Raw genomic sequence first — 12,210 nt, forward strand, 5'->3', positions numbered from 1 at the left:
CTTGCCTGTGAATAATATCCACCAGAATGTCTATCACTATGATGGTGCCTGTGCGTCCAATTCCAGCACTGGAAAGAGAAAAGAAAGAAATCATTGCAGGAGGAAACATTCCCCAGAGTTAGCTCAGCTCCAACACCTGTCTGCATGCCTGGTCCATTCTGGGCAGATTTGGAAGAGGTTTTTACCTGCAGTGCACTATGATCGGCCCCGTGTCTGGAATGCTTCGCTGTGCCCGATTGACTTGGTCCAGAAAGCTCAGAACCCCTCCTGGTTCATTGGGCACCCCGTGGTCTGGCCAGCTAAAATACTGATAGTGCTTCACCAGTCTCGGGCGCTCATCCTGCGGGGAGCAGAGACTCACCACCTAGTCAGAAAACCCCACCTACCAGGGGGCTTCCTCCTTTCTTTTTATCAAAGCTGGGGCAAAACAGTCCAGAACTTAGGCAGTGAGACCATTAAGTAAAAAAAAAAACAAATGGAGAGGCCACAGGTCCCTCCCCGGGGGTTCCAGCACCAGCCCTTTCCCAGCACCACGGGCAGACAGCAGCAGAGCACTCACCCGGTCGGTCCGCAAGATCTCCAGCTCCCGAAGGTAGTAGCCCTGGGCCTCACGTTCGCTCACGTTTCGCACACAGATGCACCCGTATTCCTTGGTGCAACCCTTGTCTGGCCAGTAACGGAAGCATTTGTTCTACAGAAATATCAGATATCTGCTCATTAGTCAAGACCGAGGAGCTGGAGGAGGAACCCCTGAACACCTTGCTCAGGGATGCTGCTGCATTCAAAGGGTGTGCAGCCCCAGCGTGGAGGTTTAAAGGAGAGCCATACACACAGAGCGTTTCCTTTGAACTGGGGACGTACCAGAAAGGGCCATTCCTGTTTTCTATATGAAGGATGCGATCCCTAGGGGAACCTCTCTCCTCAGCTCGCCCCAGCCTCAGGTAGGCATTGCTTTGTCTTGACACACAGCACCTGAGCTGTTGGTCTGGTCATTGCCTAACTCCTGAGCCAAATCTCCATCCCAGGGGGCTATGTAGTCTGCCTACACCCCTCCTGCCCTCCAGCCCATCCCCTCTTTGCTACAGTGACTTCACCAACACAGAAGGCGGCTTGCGAGGAGAGCTGTCTTTATCTCATCTCGGCACTAGGCTGCCTCAAGCACAGCCTCCCTCTCCTCCCTAAGCAAAACTGCTAGTGCCAGTCATCATTACCTTCTCTCTTTACTAGGGAAGGCTGCTCCAGTAAATGGCTCTGCATAGTATTTCACTATGTTCTTTGGCTTCTACCACCCCACTCTTAGTGAAACGCATACAGGTGGTACACAGACAGGTTGTATAATTACTTTTGCCCCTCGCACAATCAGCTCGCAATGCCCCCTCCTCCGCTTTCCAGCTTGGCCGTAACAAGCACGATGCTTTCTCTCTCTCTGCCACCACAATTCCCCAGAGCCTTGAAGCAAGTCATATGAGGGACACTCCATTAATATTTATGGGGCTGGGGAGATAGGCTGTGCAGAGCAAAGTAGGCTGTTTCTTTCATGAAGAAGAGCTAAAGCAACATTACAAGACAGAAGAGAAATGAAATGAAAGCTGGCCAGAGATAACTTAATTAAACACTATTAGGACAAGCAGCTTCCTAGGGGTTATGCTTTGTCATGGTCAGAGCAAAGTCAGGCTCTCTAAATCTATGGAACATCTCTCAAGCATCCCAGCCCTGTCCAAGCCATTCCCGTGTGGAAAACAGCACAGATTTTTTCAGTCCATTCTGAAATGGGGATTTGTCACTTGAATCCCTGTCATTATGGACAAGGACCTGCAATTGTCCAGGCAGGATAATACATTTAGGTCAACTGCTCAGGATTAGTTCATTACTGATTCTGCTTCACATTTTAATACACACCCCCAGTAACTACCCAGCTTGGTGCACACAGCGGTTGCTGCATCAGCCTCTCAGTTTGGAAGGTCTGGCTTTAGAACTAGTTCTTGTATCCAACCAAAGAGGCTGGCACAAGCAGCAGGTAACATTCAGGCTTGGGGACAGCGCCCTACAAGTGCTCACCCTGCCCCGCTCCACCTCCTTGGTTGTCATGACAATGACGTGACTGTTCTCTTGATACACCATGGCCCAGAAGTCATTCACTGTTGTCTGCAGGCAGCCCTGGGTGGCTATATAGATCTTGCAGTGCTCCGAGTTCCTTCCATCTTCAGGGATGCTCTGAGGAGCAAAGGAGGGGGGGGCGGAAAAGGCCAATGACACTGGAGTGAGGAATTGGGAATTGCTTTAGTGCACCTTTAGCAGCAAAGTCAGCGCATCTTGCCGTGCTGGATTTCTGAGCTAGCTGATTTTCCTCTGTTCATCAGACCGGCTTCAACAGTCACCAGCAAAATAGTCTGCCTGCCTCCAGAGACCTTCGTACCGCTGTAACGTGCATTACTGCGCAACAGACTCTTGCCAGCAGACAAGATTGCAGGTGGATATGGTTGGAACGAAGCCACCTTGACGGTTTCCCAAAGGCTGGTGCTTAAGTGCCAGAGCAGCATTGCTGGAAATACAGCTTCAAGTAGGCCTTAGCTTACAGATGACAATTATAATTAGACGTCAGAGATAATGGTCAATGACAGAAAGTCTGGGTCAGTCCCCTAGGACCTCCTGAACAGCTATGAAAAAGAGGGGATTGAGATAAGCTCTTAGATAAGGGCCGTGGTAGAATGATGAAATCCCTTGGGATACAGTAGAAAAATCCAGCCTTTGGCATGGACCCAGCAAAAGATACTGGTCCTGACGGGCCATTCCCTGGAGACTTACACCATCACTGCCCTTACCCACCAGAAACACAGCGCTGGGCTGCAGACAGCCCCCACGTGGTGCCTTCCCTTCCCCACGTACCTTGATATAGTTGGCATTGATGTAGTCTGACCCAGGCACGCTCTCATCTACGTCTCGGAGTGCCACCCGTGTGGTATCAACTGAAGGAGAACAGAGTCCAGAATGAACACAGGAGCGAGTCACGCACACAGGAGCACGGACGGGCTTTGCTGCAGGGCAGTCACAGCGGCTCCCAGCCCGGGCTCCCACAAGGCTCTTGCTATGAAGTCACATGGGTAACGACGGCAAAGAGAGGGTAAAATGCTCTCCTAACGACACTCAGCAGGAGTCCACGCTACCTGTCCCACAGCTATGTTGTCAATCTAGTAACTTGGATGGATATCAGTGATACACCGTGTTGCAGACTGACCTGAGCTCAAGCTTTCCAGTATTTCCTTTGGAGGCTCTAGCTCAGGCTCCACATGGCTTTTGAACTACACTTGAGCTCTGAAGCATATTTGGACTCACACACAAAGAGAGGAGAGCGATTTACCAGTTTCCCACGCAAAAGGGAAGGACCAGGTTAGACAGGGGATGGAGAAGGCCATGAACTAAGTGGACCACTTTTCAACTCAGCTACGATCGGAAAGCTCTGCAGTGTTAACTAGCCCCAGAGAAGGTTGCAGAAATTGTGGTGAGAAAAACCAAACCAGTATTCAGTGTCTCCTTACAGGGAAGGATGTTCTTGTAGCGATTCTTAGCCTTATTCTCTGGTCGCTGTCCCTCCTTCCTGGGGTAGAGGAGCTTGCACTCTTGCTGCTGCAGCATCTGCAGAGCAGAGAACACAAGAACAAACTGTTCTGGGCAGATAAGGGGAGTCAGAGGCAAAGGAAGGGCTCTTTTGCCTAGCTGCTTGGCTTCCTAATGCTGAGAAGAGCGGAGGGAGCGCAGGCAGGAAGGGAAAGGGAGCCAAGAAGCAGCTTGATGAGAGAGTTAATGGGGGATAAAGCACAAATCCCTGCAGGGAACAAAAGGCATGCAGTTCTAGGATGAGGAAGGAGAAACTGCCTCGGACATGAGAAAAAACAATGAAAAGAATGGACCAAGAAGTAACTCAGTTGAACGTGGAAAACAGGGAAAGGACGAGCAGTATTGCAAAGAGGTCCTCAGTGCTGGAAAACCACGACACTCCCATGCAAATATGATATTCTTCACCCACAGGCACAAGTGGGACAGAACACAGGAGCATTCTGTACCTCAAACTCTTCCCAGAACCCCTGCTTGGCCTTCTCACTGTGATCTGCCATTTTGTTCAGCTCCTTCACTCTGTTTTCAATGTTAGCTGCGTTGATGCGCGTGGCATTGAATGGCTGAAAGACGAAGACAGAATAGAAATCACTTTCAATAACAGAAAGACAGATAAAACTTTCCCCTTGAGAAGAACAGTTCCTGAATCCCTGGGGGTGCTGGCAGGAGTTGGGTTCATTCCTGAGGCATTGGCTGTGAGGCCAGGGATGTTCTGGGGGCAGGGAGTTCCCAAAGAGCAGGGGCAGATCTGCGCACTCCCCCAGGAGCGTGGGCAAGCCCAGAACCAACAAATATGTGCTAGAGCAGCTATTACCTGCTTCAGATGAACCACAGCTCCAGATTTCTCCACCATGGGGTTTTTCTTATAGTGTTCCACCAGGTCCGTGAGCGTGTCAAACCTCTCTCCTCCCCCCACGTCATACTTCCCGTCTGGCTGCAGGAGAGAATGGCAAAACCACAGTGAGACTTGAATGCACAGCTCCCAGCTGGTCACCCACCTCAGGGTGAGCAAGGACAGCACGTTTCCCACCTGGTAGTGGATCATCACGTGGGTCACGTGTGGTTTCCGGTCCCCAGTGTCCATCTTATCCTCATTTGTCATCACCGACAACACAAAGTCTCCTGGTTTGCTCTGGCTCTCTCGCACCAGAAAGCTACCTGTTTTCCCCTTCTCCGTCAGAAGCTTCTCTGCCTCCTTGCCAGTGAGGTGCCCATGGTACCACCTACGGAGCAGCCATGGAGAGCAAGGTCAGCTCAGAAACGTACAGAGCGCTGCCTTCAGACATCAGCTACGCTCACTGCCGGGAATGGTGTTCACGGGAAACCCATTTCTAGGCTCCCAATCTGATTGCTCGACCCACTGGCACGACACCGGCTTGAATTATTTTAGAAATAGCCCGCAGTGATTTTCCTCCAACACTTTCCTGTGTCACATCTATCCCTGGAAGCATCGGGACTTTGCTCAATCCTCCAGTCACATGCGAAATGGCATCAGTATATTAAACTGCCACGTGATGTAAGACAAGCACTGTCATCTAGGGATAGGGCTCTGATGAAGCTATAAAAACCACGATTCTGGCAGTTCTTACTTGAAGGTGGCTATGTCTTCCTTTATTTTTAATAAGGAAGAAAAAGAACGCTTGGAGTCAGCAGGCTGTAGTCAGACAGTATCAGACACACGCATGGACAATACTGACCAGGAACAAGAGGTTTTGATGCAGTTTGGGAAGGATTCTCAGGAGGGTTCTCCTAGCTATAGTCACTGCTGCTCCCCTCCCTCCCAGGTCACCAACCCCAGCTCAGGTCTGGCTGAGGGAGAACAGAAGCACCCTGCACGTTCGCCTGGAGCGGCAAAACCAAGTTCCCCACTGCGCCCAGGAGGCTTCTCCCCCTCCAGCCCTGCCTGCAGCCATGTCTCTGGCCAGTAGCGATCACAACGTGCAGAGGTTTGTGCTCAGCTCTTCCCAAGCCTCGCTGCGCGGGCATGAGTTGCTCTCTGCGTACACCTTGCATGCACGTGTCCCTGTTTCTCCATCTAATCTCTCATAATCCTTTCTCCTGGTCTGCTGACACACTTACGCTGCAGCCCCAGTGAAACGCAGGCTATCTTTGAACCGGCTCGGTCAGAAGCCCGTAGCAGCCTTACCACAATGCCTTGGGGTTAAGCACACAACAATCTACCCGTTCCTGGGTATCCCCTGTGCAACTCGAACGGCAGCACCGTTGCGCCAGCTCACCTGGCCATTGCTGCGTGCAAGGCAGCGTGTCTCACCTACCCGCACCGCGGCTATCCAGGGCGGGCACGCCTCCCGGGCTAGCACTCTGCTACAGCCTCCCATGGATACAAATAACACTTTGGAGGGAAGCAGAGTTTCTTTTTGCCTTGGAGCCTTTGATCCCCACGCTCCATCGACACTCAGCAGCGGCTCTGGCAGATGCCACAGGTCCCACTTTGAAGACACTGGCTCCTGGCCTGCCAGCCAAGATGCCAGGAATTCAGAGAGGCTCAAAATAACCTTCCAGGGGCGATGCAATGGCATCACGTCACGTCTCAGCAACTTTGTCCCACAGGACGATGTTTATAGAACAGCAGTCAGTGATGCTGGGCCTTTCGAGTCCCAACTCAGCATGCTGCAAAGGCAGCCACTTCAAGCCTGACTGGGAAGACCTCTAAAGATCCAGACTCCTTCCTGCAGGGTTGAGAAGGCGTTAGGATCACGGGGCTGCCCGAGCCGTGCTGCTGCAGAGGGCAGGATGGCCCACCCCTGGTGAAGTACCTCAGAGCCTGCTTACAGCACTGCTGCTACTCAGGTCCGGGCCTTGGAAACACACCTACCCTGACGGATCCCGCTATATTCTAACACCATCGTCATTTGGTATATTTAGAGGACTTGGACCTTTTTCCTCCCTTCTTCCTGATGCCACCAGTTGTGTGGTCTGGAGCAGAAATCTTTACGGAGCTTCCTTGCCAAGCCAGACTTTCCTTGGCGGGAAAAGAAGGGGAAACCCAGCTGAAGGGGGTTTCCATTTTTCCAGAGCTTCTGCTAACGTGAGCGGCTGCTTTTCACGCTGCGATCTGGAATGAGCAAAGAAACCTCTCTGGCTACAAGGGAGCACATGAGCTGCAGGGACTTCCCCACACCTTGGCCCAGCTGACTCACATGATGGCGTGGAGGGGAGCATCTCTGCTCCATTTCAGGAACCGAGACTAGTCACAGCTTCGTCTTACCCTGGCTGCTAAAGTTAGAGTAATTAGGAGCCTGCTTTGGCATCGCCAGCCGCCTGACTAGGCGTTCCCCTTTCCAACCCACCATGTCAGCTGCTGCGTGTGACACGGGGGAAGCTGAGGGGGAGGAAAAGGAAAAAAAGGGGTCACTGGAGTGTCACAGACAAAGGGGAGGAAAGAAGGTCGCTAATCGGCTGGTGGAAACATCCTGAAGTAGCCTGAGGTAAGCCGCTCCTCACAGCAAGTCAGCCATCCCCATCCCTGCAAGACAACAGCGTGCTGCTACCAGGATCAACGGTGGTGACGGACTGAGGTGGGATGGGGAAGACTTTTTACAGGGCATTTCTACCCAACGTTCTGCAGGCAGACAAGTCACATGCAGGTGGTTTGTGTCGTTTAAAACCAAAGCTGCGTGCCTCCTGGGATACACCTGCAGGACCCTTGGCAGATGGGCTCATACTGCGTATGTTGGATGGTGCTCTGAGCAACCTCATCTAGTTGAAGATGTCCCTGCTCATTGCAGGGGTGGTTGGACCAGGCAACCTTTAAAGGTCCCTTCCAACCGAAACTATTCTATGATTCTGTGTTCCCGGTTGCCTAAAAGCTACAGAAAGCTTATTAGCACATGCTGACACTGAGCAAGTATCAGCTTCTGGGCCTTGCTAATGTCACCTAGCCAGCGTCTGGTCACGTCTGCACACAGAGCAGCTAGGGAACCATATCCCAGAGATGTGCAGCTTTTGGGTCGGGTCAACAAAAGCTAAAATCACACCCAAAACGCATTCTGTTTCGGGCTCCTTTCCAAACCCAGCCTAGGTGCAGCTGGCCAGTCTGAGCTGTCTGGGCAGACAGCGTCACACCACCGGATGAGGCTGTTGGACAGTGTGGCTTACCTCTCCGAGGTGGGGTCCTGGCAGTTGAGCGGGTACTTCAGCTCGATGACATTGCTGTTCTTCTCCCGCAGCAGCCCCTGCTGCTCGGTGTAGTACTGCACCAGCTCTGCGAGGGTGGCGAACTTCTCACCTCCATACAGGTCATAGTAATCCCCTGTGTTCTGGATCTTAATGTGCGTCACCTCATCGTTTCTTCTGAGGAAGGAAGGTGAACAAGAGTCTAAGCATGAGAGAACGGAAACCCAGCACTGGCCTTCAGAGCCTAGATGCCTCCTGAACATCACCTCCCTCTAAAGCTGCACCACATGCTCTCTGGTCACTCGCTGCTCATGCTGGCCACACTTCTACAGTAGGGGAAGGGATGGATGCTCCTTGGCCAAGGTTACTCAGCCAAGAACTGACTCTGTACCATGCCAGCTCCCAGCCCACTCTGCTTCCCAGCCCACCTCACACAGAGGAGATGAGTAATTCCTCCTCTGCCATCCCTTGCACTTCCTACACTACTGACCCTCTCAGCTGGATCAGGCTCTGACCTCACTCTGGTTTACAGTGAACAGTCTTCTATGCACAGAGGTACTCACTATCATCTAATTAGTTTAAAAAACAACAGGGGAAAAAAAAATTAAAAAAAATCACCCAAACCAATGTATTGCCTGATATTTGCAAACCCCGTACTGAAAGGGTTAACGCTTTCCTCTCTCCAGTGGTGCCATCCAGGCTCAAGGGAATATGGCTGGGTGCCTTCATCAGCCGGTTCCAAGAGCCCCCTCAACCCAGCAAAGCCCAGTCTCCATCCTCAGAAGGCCACACGAACCTCCGAGAGGCAGGGTAATTGCATTTTAAACGCACTTAGTAGGAGACATGGCTGGAAGCCCGTTGCTTGATGGATGAGCTGGGTCAGAGAGATTCGTAAATCCAGGCAAATTTCTTGTTCTTTACCGTCCTGAGCTGCTCCCAGCCTCTCTCAATTTGTTGCCAAAGCAACCGTGACAGTGAGATGCAGGAGACTCAAGGCAGTATAAGCAACATACCAGGTCAGACAGAAAAGCCATTTCACGGAGCGGGGAATTGGAAAAACTACAGTGGTCTGTGCATGAGGTTAAATGGAAGGAAGAGCTGGACCATGGCAGAGGCTCTGGAGCTCTCAGTAGAAGTTCTGCCCCCATCTCTGTGATCTTCCTGCAGCAGGGTCCAGCCTCCGTAGCAATGCAGTGAAAGACCAGATATCTGGATGGTATTGGATATCCAGCTCCACCTCCACAAAATCATCTCCTGTTTAGCTTTCCTGGGCTGTAGGTACTGCCTACCTCAGAGTCCGGACCCTACCTCTTGATTTCAGAGGCAGGTTAAGATCTGGCCCTCAAATGCGAGCGGCAGCAAGAGGCTGTGTCTGCCTTAGGGCATCCTGGTGCAGCCGCAGGAACAGGGCTGTGCCAGCTGGATGCGCGTATCACACCTGGCTCCTCCCTGGTACCTCCTCTCGAATACTGCATTGAATCTGCACTAGATGGAAATGAAAACTGGCTGTGGAATTCAGCTCCCAGCCAGCGCTCCGATGACAATGCTGCTTCTCCGAGAGGAGCTGGCGCATGAAGCGCTTCTGCCAGTCACGCCAGCAGCTGGACGTGAAGAGCCTTTGTGCGCACAGACGGCAGCAGACAAAACTGTGGTTTTGCCACTCGGCCTGAGGCTCAAAAGCTCCCTTCTTTCCACAGCTCCGTCCCCACATCCCAACCCCATTACAGACCTACAAAGGCTCAGTTCACAGGCTCGCCCGCTGCCCCCAAGGCCTCTGAGCACTGCAGGGATGAAAAGCAGAGAGATAATCAGGGTCATTTATCCCATGAGCCCTCAAGGTCATGCTAAACACAAAGGGCATTGATCGATCCCAATTTCCTTCCCATTTTCTTCTCTTAAAGCTTGCGTCACCTCTGCAGTTCCAAACCGGGCAGCAGAACCGGACTGTACAGTCACAGCATCCATCAAACTGTGCCCTCGTCATGCTGGCTGGTGAAATAAAGCACAAAGAAGATGGCCAAAGCCCTCAGCTGCCCTGTGCCGGAGGGCACGGCTCCTTCTGACTAACAGACACACAGCTCTCAGAGGGATGCAGCACTGTTTAATAGCAGATGCCAGCTTTTTTAGCAGCTTCAGAGTCAGCAGTCGGACGAGCGAGAGTTGCCTCTGTTCCAAGCTAAGCTTCTCTGCGCTATCAGCACAAGTCCTTAACTAGATATCCAGGAGGGTTTCTCGATCCAAAATATTCCAGCTTGTGAATCTGTGTCCATGCTGCAGTGACCACCAGCATAGATGCAGTCTGCTCTTCTTCGCAACAGAGCGCAGTCAATAAGAGGAGGACTCACAAAAAAAACCAAACAGACCCTTTTTTGGCTCCGGAAGGCAGAACCACCACTTTAAATGTCAGAAATACATTTGCCTGTTGCATCCCCAAAAGTCTTTTTAGGTCATGTGCTTTTCCTGCCTGTGTCAGACAGAAAGCCTAGAACTTCACAGCATGCATATAGACCCTTCTGACAAGCTGCAAAAAGCAACCCAAAAAACCCCAGAGGTTCATTATGGAAAAAACACGAAGATGCTCCCACAGGGTTTAAAAACTTCACTGAATGTTTGGTTTCAATTAAATGAGAACTTGGGCTCTCAGAGAAACTCACTATCCACCAATACAACACAATAAAACCAACGGACGTTTGCACGAAATTTCAAAGATACAACCGAGTGAATTCCAGAGATTAGGTATGGGTTTCGAGGTCTTCATGCTTGATTCCTAGGAAGAAGCAATTCAGCCGACTGCCTGAGCCCTACGGCTCACTGTAGGTGTTAGGAGCTCTGGAAAGTGCATTGGGGAGATCAAGGACATCCAGCTACTCAGTGAAGCCACACATTGTTGCTGTTTCCCTATGGGGCATTTACGCTTTTTGCATTCCTGAAGGTGCTTCCTGCTCTAAAGAGACCCAGCCTTTTGTCCTGGGAAGGGATATGAAGCACAGACCACTTGCCAACCGGCTGCCATCGAAAGGAGAGGTAGGCTGAGTTACAGAGCCTTAGTAGGGCTGGTAGGTGCTATTGTGGTGAGACACAAGGACAACTGTTTTAGAAAAGAGCCTCTTCCAAGTCTCCTTCCATTCTTCTCCAGATCCAACTTTCTTCCTGTGCTGCAACTCAACTGATCTAACACACCTGTAGTATTGATTTACTCCTTTTCACGGAGTATGTGTTCTATAGGACATAAAATCCTCCTCGATTGCATGTCTTAACTTGTACCCAGAGTGTATTTGTACACACCTTCTGGGGAAAAAAAAAAAATTAAAAAAATCAGTTACACACAGAAATGCTCAATGGAAGTGCGAATAGGGAAACCACTCTGGGAGACTGTAGCTCTGACAAGAGTTTGTTACCCAGAAGCACTTTGTACTGCATCCCACGAAGGAGGATAAAATCTGTTCCTATAAAACGTGACCCAATTACCCCATTAACAGGGTCTCTGACTGATGGTTCTTAACTGTTTTGGCATTTGTGTTACTGCGTGACCACAGGCCAAGCACCACTTAGGCAAATTTTCAACAGCCTTTTCCTTTTGTTCAAGCTATTTACCCAAACCTGGCCAAATCGGTAAGAAGCTCTTCACTTTCTTCAGAAGCAATTCTAAATACTTGGTCTTCTGAAAACACGCTCTGGCAGATCCAGGCAAGCACTGAAGGCATTTCCTGCGTGGCCTCCCATATTTCTCCCCCAAGAGCCCTCGCTTTCAAAAGGAGGTCTATTTTCTTAAGAATCAGGATTAAAATTTGGAAGACTCAATATCAAAACCAAACCCATTACCAGGTCCTTCTAGGAAAGGAGATGTGCCATAGCACACGTGAAAGGCAAGGCAGCTTTTGTAACAGCCACCCATCAGAACTGTAACATGCAAATAAACTCTACTCGCATCCTCCAAAAATCCCCTAGCTAGCGGCTCTGCTCCCACCATCCAGAACAGCTTCCACAGCTCTCCTGCAAAGCCCAGCTCCATCTTACAGCATCGCCCCGCACAGTCCCATTCGGTGCAGGTTTTGTGAGCCACTCTAAAGAAAGCATCGAGTGTTGGAGTGCTGTCATTACCTTTGGCAAATACTAGCGCTCACAGCTTGCAGGAGCCGATCCCTGCAATAAGGAGTATCACCCACATTAAGTGACCCACTGGTACAGAGCTGTCTTATTGTCTGGGTTGAGGCAACACCGAAATACCTGCAGAGAGCAGTGCTGCAGCAACTGCGTGGAACAGAACAAGACAGCTCACATACAGACACAGCGGATATTACTACAGCCTTACTCATAATGACTCTCCGTCATCACTACACTTCAGCTGAAGTTGCCAGACCACTTTCCTCCCCACTGATGTGCTCCGCATATTTGCTGAAGTGCCCAAAGAATAAGATGAGCCAATAAATCCGAATTCAACAGCTAGTACTGACATACCAC

At 50.9% G+C, this 12,210-nt stretch overlaps 1 protein-coding gene across 2 annotated transcripts in view; it reads right to left on the bottom strand.

The window, feature by feature from the left end:
• LOC104634450 (tyrosine-protein phosphatase non-receptor type 11) overlaps positions 1–12,210 on the bottom strand; it is a 52,669-nt gene that overhangs the window by 3,592 nt on the left and 36,867 nt on the right. For both annotated transcript variants that reach the window (XM_075773333.1, XM_075773334.1), the window contains exons 3-12: positions 7,732–7,926; positions 4,643–4,835; positions 4,427–4,546; positions 4,062–4,175; positions 3,537–3,633; positions 2,887–2,966; positions 2,059–2,214; positions 560–691; positions 186–340; positions 1–68 (exon numbers count right to left, since the gene is read on the bottom strand). In XM_075773333.1, the coding sequence (XP_075629448.1) occupies positions 1–68; positions 186–340; positions 560–691; positions 2,059–2,214; positions 2,887–2,966; positions 3,537–3,633; positions 4,062–4,175; positions 4,427–4,546; positions 4,643–4,835; positions 7,732–7,926 (1,310 nt within the window). The remainder of the gene's footprint in view (positions 69–185; positions 341–559; positions 692–2,058; positions 2,215–2,886; positions 2,967–3,536; positions 3,634–4,061; positions 4,176–4,426; positions 4,547–4,642; positions 4,836–7,731; positions 7,927–12,210) is intronic.

This window comes from Balearica regulorum, chromosome 21, assembly GCF_011004875.1.
Source record: "Balearica regulorum gibbericeps isolate bBalReg1 chromosome 21, bBalReg1.pri, whole genome shotgun sequence".
Taxonomy (NCBI): domain Eukaryota; kingdom Metazoa; phylum Chordata; class Aves; order Gruiformes; family Gruidae; genus Balearica; species Balearica regulorum.